This window comes from Berghia stephanieae, chromosome 4, assembly GCF_034508935.2.
Source record: "Berghia stephanieae isolate SIO BIC M18660-M18661 chromosome 4, UCSD_Bste_1.3, whole genome shotgun sequence".
Taxonomy (NCBI): Eukaryota; Metazoa; Mollusca; class Gastropoda; order Nudibranchia; family Aeolidiidae; genus Berghia; species Berghia stephanieae.
In genome coordinates, this window is record NC_088363.1 from 23,937,878 (window position 1) to 23,952,877 (window position 15,000).

At 33.2% G+C, this 15,000-nt stretch overlaps 1 protein-coding gene across 12 annotated transcripts in view; it reads left to right on the top strand.

Annotated features, from left to right (window-relative positions):
- The window catches only part of LOC144970269 (uncharacterized), a 251,041-nt gene extending 239,335 nt beyond the window's left edge, over positions 1-11,706 (top strand). For 9 of the 12 annotated variants that reach the window (XM_078909729.1, XM_078909730.1, XM_078909731.1 and 6 more), the window contains 6 exons: positions 1,691-1,777; positions 2,434-2,526; positions 2,999-3,196; positions 3,658-3,717; positions 4,309-4,501; positions 6,356-11,706. In XM_078909729.1, coding sequence (XP_078765855.1) covers positions 1,691-1,777; positions 2,434-2,526; positions 2,999-3,196; positions 3,658-3,717; positions 4,309-4,501; positions 6,356-6,467 — 743 coding nt within the window. In that variant the 3' untranslated portion in view covers positions 6,468-11,706. The remainder of the gene's footprint in view (positions 1-1,690; positions 1,778-2,433; positions 2,527-2,998; positions 3,197-3,657; positions 3,718-4,308; positions 4,502-6,355) is intronic. The other 3 variants (XM_078909732.1, XM_078909733.1, XM_078909728.1) reach the window with 1 other exon arrangement.
- Positions 11,707-15,000: the final 3,294 nt, after the last annotated feature.

The window sequence follows — 15,000 nt, forward strand, 5'->3', positions numbered from 1 at the left end:
GAGAGAGAGAGAGAGAGAGAGAGAGAGAGAGAGAGAGAGAGTGAGAGAGAGAGAGGGGTAGGAGTCCCGGCGACATTTAATTCAAAGGTAATCTGATATCTAGGAAGACGAATCCATCTCTGCAATCTAGTAAGGATAAAGTTGTTCCGAGGTCATCGCTTCTCTCCTTCCCACTTCCCACTCATTGTCTCCTACTCCTTCCATTTGCGTGTCTGGAATTAAAACCTTCACCGGAAGGAAGTTCCTCCTCACGAGAGGAAGTTAACATCAGAGAAGCCTGATGTCATCGACTCTGGCTTGCCTACATGCTTACACTGCCAATGACTTTCTATGGACGAGCCCGGCAATTGCCTTCTTTATGTCCTCTGGTTTTTGCCGTTATCTCCATGCTATGCGTGCTCTTTTCTTTTTTTTCCATACAACTTCTATTTTGTCACACTTAATAGTTGTACAGCCAAAGCAAATTGGAGAACCTTGTTTTATTTATTTATTTATTTATTTATTTATTTATTTATTTATTTATTTATTTATTTATTTATCATTTTTGTTTCATACGGCTTTGCGTAGCAGGGGTTAAAGTTGATTAGGAAAGCGTGATTGTTTTCGAAGTGTCTATCATCAGTTGCTTGTCCAACTGTTTATTTATTTATTTATTTTTCTCTCTAATGCAATGTTTCATTTTAGTTCTACACTGTTAAGGCAGATGATAGTCATGATGTGTCGATGCACTTTTAAAACATTTTTAAAAAATCTAGGATATCCCACGTATAAAATAGGTGAAAGGCAAGATTTGTAATAGACAATGATGAACATGATGATGGATCGATTAGCCAGTTGGCTTGTTGACTTCCATTTTTTAAGTTTTTTTTTCTTTTCTTTATTCATTAATTTTTTTGTCTTTATTATTCACTTTTTTTTTCTATCTGCTTCCTCCCCCTTCCCCTCTTTTTAAAAAATCTATTTTATTTTTTTTTTTACTCTCCCGCGCGCATGATTTGAATGCGAGTGCAAACGCAATTTAAAAATGCTTTTGACTCGGCTTTGTTGTAATTTACTCCGATGTCACCGGGGTTTCAATTTCCGTCAAGTAGCCTTGTCTGAAAGACTCGACGACACACAGCAACGAGGCGTTGAACTTTGATATTGGTGGCTTTTTTATTTTATTTTGCAGAGTCTGGAAATAAAATTATTGCGAAATACATTGTCTCTCTCCACGTGTTGAATATCTCTTCCTCCTTCCCCCTTCCTCCCCTCTTCTTCTTCTTCTTCTTCTTCTTCTTTTTCTTCTTCTTCTTCTTCTTCTTCTTCTTCTTCTTCTTCTTCTTCTTCTTCTTCTTCTTCTTCTTCTTCTTCTTCTTCTTCTTCTTCTTCTTCTTCTTCTTCTTATTATTATTATCATTATTTATTTATTTATTTATTTTCTCCTTCTTCTCCTTCCTCTTCCTCATCCTAATCCTCTTACTCGCTCGGATGAAAAGTAGGAGTGGGAGATTATGGCCAATTTTTTTGATTTGTATTGTCACGTTTTATTTCTCTTAGATATTATCAAGCTTTATTTGTTTATTTATTTATCTATTTTATCCTTAATCTGTAGTTATCACCATAAAAAAACAACGACAATTCTTTCTTCTTTTTTCTTTTTCTTCTAAATATGAATTTCCTGCATTTAATTTCATGTCAACTCGAACAGCCTCCACACTCCCTCCAAGTCCTGACAGTGGCCTAGATAGTGAACTCGACTCCAGCTGTACAGAAGAGCTCAAACACCGACATCAAGGTAGGTTCACGCCATGTCTGTTTGTTCCTTGGCTTGGTTGGGTGTGTGTGTGTGTGTGCGTGTGTGCGTGTTTTGTTTTATTTTTTCAATATATTAACCTATTGATTTGTTGTCATGTATTATTTATGTATATATTTATTATTATCATCATCATGATACAGTAGACATCTCTCTCTCTCTCTCTCTCTCTCTCTCTCTCTCTCTCTCTCTCTCTCTCTCTCTCTCTCTCTCTCTTATTTTTTTGTTTTTTTTTTGTTGAGCATGTAAGGGGAAAAGTAAAGTAGTAAAGGGAGGAGAAGAATTGCAACTGATTTTAACATCCTACTTACTGGGGAAGTTAACGTTTAAGGTGATAAAAATCGAGGCTGAACACATAATGTATAATATTAAAGATGGATGTGGAATAAATATATTTTGAAGGAACAACGTTGACGTCACTCAGCTCTTTGTTAATGTTTTTATACCACCTGTTGGCTGATAAGTTCATAAGTTCTCACTAAATTATCAATCAGACTATAAACGTTCAAGGTTACACGTCATTTTGTGCTTTAAAATCTGGCTGGCGGATGTTGTGGATATTTTACCCAAACGCACAGCATCAGTAGAGAGTTTGAAGAGTTTCCTAAAAATTCTCGTCTTGTGTCTCCCTGCTCTAGATCTGTGCGGTAAGACAGCATCCCAGTTCTGTCAACCCCCTCCCGCTCACCAAGTATCACCTGTCCACCTCACCTCAGCCATCATTCACCAAGGTGAGAAGCAGGGGTTCATCTCCTTCTTCTTCATATTCTTCTTTTTCTTCTTCTTCTTGTTCTTCTTCTTTCTTTCTTTCTTTATTTCTTTCTTTATTTCTTTCTTTCTTTCTTTCTTTCTTTCTTTCTTTCTTTCTTTCTTTCTTTCTTTCTTTTTTTTCTTTCTTTCTTTCTTTTCTGTTCTTTTCTTTTTATTCTTTTCGAGACGAAACTCTGTCCTTGTTTCTATAACGTGGAATGATTGAAATTACTAATTTCCCTTTCTATATTAACTGAAAACAATAGATTTCTTATTTGACCTCAATGGAAGCAAATCTTTTGTTTCTTTTATAAAGTTCAGTGTGATCAATTTCAATATCTTTTATTGTAAATATCGTTTGTTTGTTTGTTGACAGGAAAGATGTGCTTTAATAAGAAGCAATTAATATTTCTGTTATAAATAATTTTAATTAATTTTTTTTTTTTTATGCAGATCCAAGGATCCAGGCATTATCAAACAGGCAGCTGAAAACAGAATCGTCCTCTTCGTCTTCATCTTCACCTTCACACAGTAGCACTGGCTGCAGAAACGGCAACAACAGCAACAGCATATCAGTCAAGTCATCTTTGTCCTCATCCTCATCATCTCCAGGCGCTGCTGATGGAAGCAACAAACCCAAAGCCAAAAAAGGTAAATAAGATAGACACTCAGATTCAAAGAGCTCAAATCCATTAGCACCTTTGGTTTAAGGAGGGAGGGGATGGGAGCCCTTGATAGCTCAGTTGGTAGAGCACTCTCTTCATATACACAGGGACGAAGATCGATTCAGAGTGAAGTCAAGATTTTAAAAAACTGTCCACACCAGCTGGGTCTGTTTAATTAAGCAGGAACGTGCTTTGCGATAGACTAGTATCCTATCCAAAGCGTAGCAAGCAACTGCTATTGTCCATTTCACATTACAGACAATGAGATAAAATCCGGCTCCTTGAGCCTAATACTAATGGTTTTGTAGGACTACTGCTTAAGTGGGGAAATGAAATGGGCATGTTTTTTATTTATTTATTTTTTTTTTATTTATTATCACGAACAACAGGAATCGAAATTTATATGGTTTATATTTAAGTATATTTCCTATTTTTATTTCTTTTCAGGTCGTAAGCCTAAATTTTCTGACTTCCAGTTCACAACCCCTCCCAAGCGAAAACGAGATGGTAAGACATTGATGAATTTACAGCTGGCTTTATCTTTTTCCCTTTATTGCTGCCACACCTTTATTTTTTTAAACCAGGGCTCTTAGTGGGTGATTAATGACAAAAGTCAAATAGTCTGGTATCAGCATAGTAAACTGAAATCAAAGCTCAGTTGAAGGTTCTTTGGTTAAATGAAGACTCTCAGATGCTTACTTGCTTTGCTTTGCTTTATGTTTGTTTTTGAGGATTTTTTAAAGATTATGTTGTTTCGTTTCTCGGGGATTGAACTTTGACGTAAAATTATTTTATCATTTTAATTTGAACAAGGCAGTGAAGTGGAGGATTTTTTTGGAGATTTATACCATGCCAAGCATCATTATTTTCTTTGAAAACTTTGAACAAATACAAAGAAAAGCTGAATGTGACATCCTTAATGTTAACAGTTTGCTATTGACCATGACGCATGAATGGTGTAGGATGCACTGAGCTCAATTGTTAAATTGTAAGGACTTTTATTGTATAAATTTAGTAAATATTTTCATCGTTCTGATTAATTTTTTTTTTCTTTTTAGATTTAATTATTTATTTATATTCCTATTGTTCCCAAATCAGGCACTGCTCAATATCTGTGGGAGTTCCTGCTCCAATTGCTGCAGAACCAGGAGACGTGTCCCCAGTACATCAAGTGGACGAACAGAGAGAAAGGCATCTTCAAATTGGTGGACTCAAAGGCTGTCTCCCGTTTATGGGGTCTGCACAAAAACAAACCAGACATGAACTACGAGACAATGGGGAGAGCATTAAGGTGGGTTTCGGACTGTTTCTTTTTCTTTCAAAAGATTTTTTGGTGCATAATTATCATATGGGGAATTTTAAAGTTATATAAATTTGATGTTGAGGGCATACGACTCTTACTGTGCAAGTGCCATGTTTTGTTGGGGTTTTTTTTTAGCGTATAGTAAAGCCAAAGCCCAACTCTTTTCCCACTATTTTGATCAACAGAAACTAATTACAATACCATTGATTGGCAGGAATAGTCATAAAGCGTGTTTTTGTGGAAGACGCATTTTTTTCACACCTATCCAGTTTGATTCGAATGCCCTCAATATGCTTTTATTTTGAAGAGTGACGTGTGGGTTTTATAAATGTTGTATTTTAAAGTCTCAAAAGCTAATACAAATTTCAGCATAAGATTAGATTATTCTCAACAGTCACTTTTTTTTTTTTGGGGGGGGGGGGGGGGGGGGATTGTAATTTTGTAAGAAAATTAAATGTGAAAACAGAATCATTCTATATGTGACTGTGTGGTCTAGTGGTATGACACTCACTTTCGGATCAGAAGATCCTGGGTTTGAGTCTCACTCGGCTCATAGGTGAGTCCTTTGAGAAGGCTCTTAATTCACATTCTCTCACTGTACTCAGGTGTAAAATGAACACCTGGCCTTTAACAGTGGGATTGTAATTTTGTAAGAAAATTAAATGTGAAAACAGAATCATTCTATATGTGACTATGTGGTCTAGTGGTATGACACTCACTTTCGGATCAGAAGATCCTGGGTTTGAGTCTCACTCGGCTCATAGGTGAGTCCTTTGAGAAGGCTCTTAATTCACATTCTCTCACTGTACTCAGGTGTAAAATGAACACCTGGCCTTTAACAGTGGGATTGTAATTTTGTAAGAAAATTAAATGTGAAAACAGAATCATTCTATATGTGACTATGTGGTCTAGTGGTATGACACTCACTTTCGGATCAGAAGATCCTGGGTTTGAGTCTCACTCGGCTCATAGGTGAGTCCTTTGAGAAGGCTCTTAATTCACATTCTCTCACTGTACTCAGGTGTAAAATGAACACCTGGCCTTTAACAGTGGGATTGTAATTTTGTAAGAAAATTAAATGTGAAGACAGAATCATTCTATATGTGACTATGTGGTCTAGTGGTATGACACTCACTTTCGGATCGGAAGATCCTGGGTTTGAGTCTCACTCGGCTCATAGGTGAGTCCTTTGAGAAGGCTCTTAATTCACATTCTCTCACTGTACTCAGGTGTAAAATGAACACCTGGCCTTTAACAGTGTTGTCTCTGTCTTAAAAAATTGTAATATCGCCTAACAGGCGTCATGTCCCGTCCTATATGTTAAATGTTGCTGTTGGCCAGGGACCCCTTGTAAAGCACTTTGAGCATGTTTAGTGGATATTGCGCTATATAAAAGCTCAATTTTTAATTTTTTAGGTTTTTTTTTTTTTTTTGTATATTTACGCTCTCCGTGACAATCTCCACATGTTATGAATCTTTTCAGACATATTGCTGGGTTTCTTTATAAGATTCAGAAAATAATATTTCTAAGGAAAATATAATCCAAGATTAACTGATCTGAGTTTGAACTGAAAAATAACAAAATAAAAAAAATACAAGAAAAATGCTTGTTTTATATATTGGTGCAAGGTCAGCACATAATTTTTGATTTTTGATATTTCTTACTTTAGTTCTTTTCTTACAGGCACAAACACACACACACACACACACACACACATATATATATATATATTTGCGTATATTTGAGTCTTTTTTTTAACGCTAGAAATTAGGTTTTCATTTGATTTTTCTCACCAAGACTTCAAATTTATATATATATATATTTTATCATTACTTATTCAGGTACTATTATGCCCGTGGAATCCTCAATAAAGTTGACGGCCAGAGATTAGTGTACCAATTTGCTGATGTGCCCAAAGGAATTGTGGAAATTGATTGCACTCCCAAGGGATGATCCTCTGTTTGATTGTCAACTTCCTTGTACACGACTGCCATGTCTTGTTGAGGCGGATGGATGAATGGGTGAAATGACTGTGTGGATAAATGTGTGGATGAAGCAGAATGACTGGAAGATGTTTTTTTTTTGTATTGAATGGCAATAAATTATTTATTTTGTTTTTAAAATGAAAATATAAATCAGTAACTTAGGGAAATTATATGGCAGAGAACTTTTTAAATTTTTTTAGAAGGACAAAGCTGGTGACTGATCGAGGTGTCTGACAAAAAGTGCAAGTGCAAGAGTGTTGATTTTGATGAAAAACATGATTAGAATGGCCTATCATCGAAGTGTCTGGTCATGCATATTTTAGATCACATGACTATTCCCACCAATTAATTGAGATTGTGGTTATAGTCTCTGTTGATCACAAGGGTAGGAGAGGGGATTGATTTTAATCTCTCTTTTTACTGTACACGGCACTTGCACAGTTACGAGTCTGAGGTCCTTGATGTGTATCTATTCGTGAAATATTAAATGTCATCAGATCTTTCAATCACCTGGTCAATTTTTGTTTGTTTTGATTCTGTGGAGATAAAAAAGACCCATCACTTATACTAATTTAATCTGTAAAAACTTTTTTTTTTTAATTTTATTTTATTTATTTATTTATTTTTTTTGGAGCAAATATAACCAATTTGGATTATTATTTTTCTCATCTAGTTGCTACCTTTCTGTGAACCAAATTTTAAAGAAAACTTTGTAAAAAAAATAAATATTTTTTTTAACTTTCAGAATAACTGGACTTTACAACAAATTAAACAGCTTTACAGTTATTCTTAATCATTTTTATTCAGCATTAATTGATATCAACAGAAATATGGCTCTATAGAAATATAAAATTATTTTTAAAATTCGAAATTAAAGAGAAAAATTATTTCAGATTTTATTTTTCGTTTGTTGCCAGTGGCAGATCTGATGAAAAAGTTTATTTTAGGAATTATGATAATACAATTTATTAGATAACATGGTTCAATAACATAATTGATTTTGAAAAGAAATTATATTGAAACTGTAGTTTCTGAAGTAGTCAGAACATTATCTTCAGTCAATTCTGATAATCCAAGATAATTGATGGACTAACAGCTAAAACTTCCAACAATGAAAATGAGACAATTTTTTGAATAGCGAATTAGCTTCTATTTTCTATAGATGTATTTAAATTTTACTCCCTAACAATGCCATCCAATGACATTACATAAAAGTTACACCCAATTCGTGTATAAAAGTTGCAACATAGACCCCTTTTATATTTTAAAGGGAGATAGCAATAGAAATATTGGTTGTAGCTTTAAGTGTCTTGGATATGCTTGATCTGATGTGTGCAATATGAAATTTGTGTCGCTCAAAATGATGTTAGAATGGGATAACTAGGCGGTCAGATTTTTTAAAGGATGAGGTTTGGTTTGGAGTTTTGTTTTTATTCTACTTTTTGCTTTTATTTGGGATTAGGGTAAGGTGTTGTTACTTTGGTCGTAGTGAAATATTTTTACAATTATTCCAAGAGAGAATGAATGTATTGGTTATAATTCTGTATTCGGGTTAGATCGACGTGTTCTTGTTTGCAGGTCTGATATCCCAAATTGTTTCAGGTTTCATTTTAAGTAATGAAGTACTCTCAAAACAATACAAAATATCGGTTATCGCTCGTGTGCTGGAACTAGCTTGTAATTGCATTCTCGTGCATGTAGGGCTAGGTCTATCAAAACTCAAATCACTTCTTTATTCCAGAATCAGAAAGAAAGGATGTGTTACTAAGTTATAACTTGGGATATTTTGTGTTATAATAATAATAATAATTTGCAGAAATCCTGAGTTCTTAGTGTGAAAAAAATATTTTGTCTTACCTATGTCTTTATGAAGGGGCAAACATTTGTCCCTTGATTGATTTCAGATTCCAATGTTATTTATTTCGCTTCCTGTTAAGATAGTGTTATTTGAAGGTAGTTATAATATTGTAGGGGGACTGTGTCAAGTGTGTACATAATTTGGGTATTAGGTTGGGCTTACTGAGAATTCCAGAAATATGTTTATTCCTTTTTATATTGTTGATATCATAATCATCATATACACTGTACATAATTAAGTTGTTACTATTATTTTATTATGATCAACATTATTGCTGCTATTACCACAAACTACTATTACTACTACTACTACTACTACTACTACTACTACTACTACTACTACTACTACTACTACTACTACTACTACTACTACTACAACTTCTACTCTAATGACTATTACTACTGATGTTATGACTGCCATCAAAATGTTTACTCTATCGTTCTCACTATAAATTACTGAGTGTATATAATGACATTTACATAATTTTGCTTGAAGCAGCTGCTGTTGTCACTGATTTTACATCATCACAGCCATCATGTATTATCATCACAATTATTCATTATCATCATTGTCGTTCTCATTGTCATTAACTGAATATCAGTCTGCCTTAAATCAGACAGTGGGGGTTTTATTTGTACAGATATACAGAAACAATTCTTTGTTTCCATATTTTTTGTTTACTCGGGGGTGGGTCGGGTTGGGGGGGGGGGGGGGGGGGGGGGGGCGGAGCAGGTTTGCTTTTTTAGCCTTTTTCTTTTCTTTTCATAAAAATTATTTTCTTTTTTTTATAATTTGATATATGTATTGTTTTCTCTTTATATATTCTCGTGCCTTGTCCTGCAGTTAAAGAAATTAAAAGAAGAATTCTCTTACCTCTTTAAAGTTTGTTCAAGGTGAGTTTCAAGAGTTACACAGTTGTATGATCTAAAAGCAAAATGTGAAAGAAAGAAAAATAAAATACACAGTGAATTGTCACAAATAATATGTGTTACGTGTTATCATGTCTTTTTTTCGTGTTGTCTTACATTGGTATTACAATAAACTTCCAACATTCAAATTGATATTGACATGCTCATTAGTTAAATTGACCTCCGGACCATTATGATAATCCCCTCAGTGTAGGGGTCCAGCTCATTTTCAGTATGTGATGAATATCTGAATATCTCTAGTTAATGCATTTTAAGTGCATAGGAACATTTAGACTTTCCTTTAAATTGAATGAATTGGTAAATTATATGTTGTCTTTTTCCCATAAGCTGGTTAATGGGCTATAAATGTGTCTTCCGTGTATGAAATGGGTTAATTTGCTTGCTGTTGAATCAAATGCTTGATCAAACAATATTGTCTCCTATCAATTTTTTACTAATTTTGTCATCAAATGATAGACGAGTGATCGTAGAATTGTCTGTATGGAAGTTGCTTGTATATAGAATGAGTAATTGAGTAGCGCTCTCATCGAGATATCCAAAAGTGTAGTAATCGATTAAATGATTTATTGTCATAGGTGTGGTTTGTGCAATAACAAACATGCTCCTCTCTGAACCTCTGCACTTTAATGGCATGATATCATCCTTTGATCAGCCCTTGAATCATGCTTGACACCTGCTGAAGGTTTCTTGCCTTTAATTTGATTCCAGGCTAATGTCATAAAAACCATCTCAACAATGTTATTTTTTGGTTTGTTTTTGATTTTTTTTTTACGGCATTGCCATTCTTATTTAATTCCATTCTCTCAGTATGAAATATGAGCTGGAAAGCTAAATGGTGAGTCCACCAAAATCAACACATGGATTTCATCTTTCTCTTCAGTATTACTTTCTTTATTCAGTTTGACCCACTTATAAAAAATTGACACATAGTGTAGAAAATGATAAGACAGGTTATTAATGATCAATCTCTTTTATTTCTTGTTATTTTTGTTATATCGATGTAACATACTTTGTTCTTTCCTAACAATTTTTATTAAGCGTCTCACAATTTTCAAACTTTGCTAAATAAGCAGGTTAGTTTGTAAAACTTGCAAAGAACAAAAGGTCAATCTGACTGTGGAGCTCGTTGCTTAAAGCTATCTCCTCCTGCCTTGGTGGGATGTAGCAGAATTTTTTTTCCTCTCTAAATCGTTGTCCCCTTCTGTGGCTACCAAAATGAAATTGTTTTATTGCTTTCACCTTGGGCTTGCCTGTGGTACTCTGCCAAAAGGGAAACAGTCAAATGTATTTTTATGAGGAGATAGTAAATATTTTACACAAGTCTTTCTCACCCTCTGAATTACTTTTAATTATCAATATATTTGGTGGAGATTGAATGTCATGGTTGGATGTCGATTTTTTAGTAATATTAGACAATAGTTGGTTGGATCTATTTCTGTTCTCCCTTTGATTTAATCCTCTTGTAAACACTTGAGTTTATCCTCTATAGTGGAATCCTGTGCTTGTGCCTGGGTGGAAATTTTAGGTAATGTCAAAATAGTAAAAGGTTCATCGGTGGGTTGATAATGGAATCTCCTGCCTGTTCCCAATTTTAAATCATTCCATTCCCTTTGTCTTGCTTTTTCTTTGGTGCTTTTAACTTGAAATCTACAACTTTTCCTCTATCATCTTCCTTTTTACAATTTCTGAAATGTCCTAATATTATTGCAAGTGCCGTAAACCCCCTAAAAACAAAACAAACCTCTTGTCTTTTTTTTTTTGTTTTAAAAATGTTATACACGTCTATCATATATCTATTGTTTCACTAGCATTGCTAAGTGTTGCTAGCTCCTTATTACCAAAGATATAACTGTTAGCGTCTGACGATTTCACATTAATAATTGTTTGCTGGGTTCTTTCGCACGAGAGTGTGAGTTGCAGTTTTGCATTCAAATTATCACTTTTATGTATCAACTCACGGTGTGACAAGGACAATTGCGCTTCTATCGAGAACGAAACGGATATTTTTGCATATTGAATCCTAACCACGGGAGAGCTATGCATGTTCTTTATGATTGAATGTTATTGTTTGCTTTTATGAATCAAGAAAGGAGTTCAGTGTAACAAGTAACCTTAACAAAACATGTGGATTAAAGTCAATATCATTTTTGTTGATCATAATTGGGCTCTTCTTGTATTTGTTTTAAATTCTCTTTTCCCGAAGAGTGATATTTATTTAAAACATGCACTTTTTTGTTGTTGCAACCTTCATTATAATTTTATTTTCTTGTATGCACAAAGGCATATTTTCTGTAGAGTATAGAGGAGAAAAATAATTATTTATGAAAATTTTTATTTTTAAAGGAGATTTTTAAAATAGAGTTTTGGCTAAATGTAATGATCCCAGTGTCTCGGTTAATAAACGCTATGTTATTCAATTATTTCCAGATTTTTGTTTTACTATTATTGCTTTAAAAAATATGTTATTCAATTGTTACGATTATGATTCCACATGCTAAATTAGATACATGAAAATCCCTCAGTGCCTGCTTGAACGAAGAAATTGGTTTGATAGATTGATGAAGTATTATTTTTATGTGTCTTTAGAAACTTTTTTTTTTTCTCAATTGCAGCAGCTGCAGTGGCGGTTCTAGCCTATTTACAGTGGTGGGGCAAAGAGGATTCGGTCATATATATATATATATATATATATATATATATATATATATATATATATATATATATATATATATATATATATATATATATATATATATATATATATATATATATATATATATATATATATGATATATATTTTTTATTTTTTATTTTTTTGTTTTTTTTTAATAAAAATTTTTTTTGATTTTTTTTTCGCCTTTAAACAAAAAATATTTCAACCACCAATAATCACATTCACAATGAAATGACAATACCAGTAGATTTTAATTCTTCCAAACGTAATCAAAAATGAATCACGAAAGAGAATACAACTAAAAAATAAAGCGACGAGACATAATGCGACAACACCTTGACAATACAAGTCCATTTCCTTCACTCGAAAAATTAAAGAGATGCTTTAATCCCTCAACGGCGATATTAATATTGCTTTTACATATTTCTGGTTTTCAGTAGTACGTAGTAACCTTAAAGTTTTCATGGAGAAGCAACAACAGCGATATGACTCGAGTTTCATTCAGAGCTCAAATTGCATAATTTTTACTGCTGTCTTGGTGGTCAGAATGATTGTGCCGGTGGTGGTAGTGGTTGGAATAGTGGTAGCGGTGATGGTGGTGGTGGAGGAGGAGGAGGAAGACGAGGCGGTGAGGGGTAATTATGGTAGTGGTTTTGGTGGTGCTGTTGGTTAGAATGATAGTTGTGGAGACGATGACGGAAATTGTATGATGATGTTGATATTGTTTTTATTGCTATTGTTGTACTTGTTGTTAATATTGTTGTTGTTGTTGTTGTTGTTGTTGTTAATGATGATGATGATGATGATGATGATGATGATGATGATGATGATTATGATGACAACGACGATGTCGTCGACAATGATGGTTACCATACGATATTACAAAATTTATTCAATCTTAGGCTTTCGCCAATTAATCATACAATTTGATGACCACATACATGAAAGTGGAAAATAATGGCAAATGGGACCAAACAATAAACTGATACCATTAATAACCACCAAAAAAAAATACAACAATAGTGATACCACCAATACGTACAATAATAATAACAATGATAATAATAAATAATAATAATAATAATAATAATAATAATAATAATAATAATAATAACAATAATAATAATAATAATAATAATAATAATAATAATAATAATATTAATAATAATAATAATAATAATAATAATAATAATAATAATAATAATAAATAATAATAATAATAATAATAATAATAATAATAATAATAATAATAATAATAATAATAATAATAATAATAATAATAATAATATTACCATCATCATTACTACTACCACCACCGCTACCACTATACCACCATCACCATCATTATTACGTTTCCAATTATTTTTTCTCGTTTTTTAAAATTTGATATCTATCAAAACAGACGAAAATTCCGGTGATTTTTTTAAAGGGTAGTTAAAATATCTACGATTTTATTAGCCCTGAAAACTACGATTTTTATTTTCCTATCTAAAGTAGGCAGGTCTGCTATGACAAGTATCAGTATCAGTTCCATAGTCAAAATAAGACAAACAAAAACAACGTTTATTTAATATTAGGCTTTCGCCAATACTTCATACAATATAATTAAGACAAAATAATGTTACCAATCTCTCCTCATGTATTCGTTTGACTATCGTCACAATAATTACCGTGTTATCTTTGCTCCTTACCCAACCAATCCCTTGCTTCCCGCCTCTTCATCGCGAACCATCTTATGTGTGTATTAGCTTCAGGACGGGCAAGTACGGAATCTGCCCACCCTTCCTTTAAAGGTCTCTATAACTTAGAATTCAACTATCTCCTTACTCAGAAGAGTATTTCTCGTATACTAATTCAATTGTTGAGAAAACCAAAATGGTGGTTGTATTTTATATATTTATTTAGTCGTGACTTTTGAATAAAAGTGTTTTGTTTTATTAGAGGGAATACAATAGAAATACATTGTTTTGCAAAATTATTTAGTCTGGCAATAAAAATACTGCGGTAATTACTTTAAGAATATTTTTTAAAAAAGAATTAACAAATTAATTTGTTAAAAAACAAAACAAAAAACAACAACAAAAAACAACAACAACAACAAAAAACAAATAAGAAAACAATTTAAATAAATGAGTTTTGAGAAACACTAAAGAAAACGAGGGAAAAAAAAAGAGAAATAATTTAAATGGATAAACAAATATATTAAAACAACACAAACTAATACTAAATTGATATAATATTAGTAAATTAATAAATTTAATTCAATACTGGAACCTTCCCAGCACAAGTAAGGCAATAAATAAGAAAAAGTTCGTTTGCCAAAATCTCTATTTAGTGTACACTGGTTAATAAGGTGGGCTCATTTGAATTAGCCCGACCTAGTACTAGAGAGGCCAGACAGCAAAATCACCGTCAGGCGACGTGACGATGAGATGACGATGTCGGCGGAGTGGAGTGGAGTGGTTGGGGGGGGGGGGGGGGGGGTGATAAAAAGAACAGGAGCGCATCCTGGTTTATGCATTACGGGGTGCATGGTGATTCGCAATCTATCAAAGATACACACAAATTGATTTCAGTATGAAGTATTAAGTTTAAGTAGTAACTTTTGAAATTATCTAATTTAAATTTGATTATTTCGGACCTGGTAATACAGCATATAACTTGAAAAAACAGGCTGGTATTTGCCCACCCTGCCCATTATTACCAGCCGTCCCTGAGCAGCTGTCAAATCAACTGTGGCCCAATGTCTAGAGTTATATCGGAAAAAAACGAGATATTTAATATATTGAAGAAACAAAAACACTATCATCAATGGCGACATAACTCGTTTTAAAGCAAATCATAGATCAAGCTTGAACTTGAATTTTGATTTTAAGGGTGACTGCACCATGATACAGTTCTCTTTGGATTCTAGCATGCTGTGCAATACCTTATTATACGGCACACTGGAGATGGATGACCAAATTTTATCTATATAATAAGTTGTTACTTCCCATGAGCATCTGACTTTAGCATGCTCAGATTCTAGCGAGCATGTTGG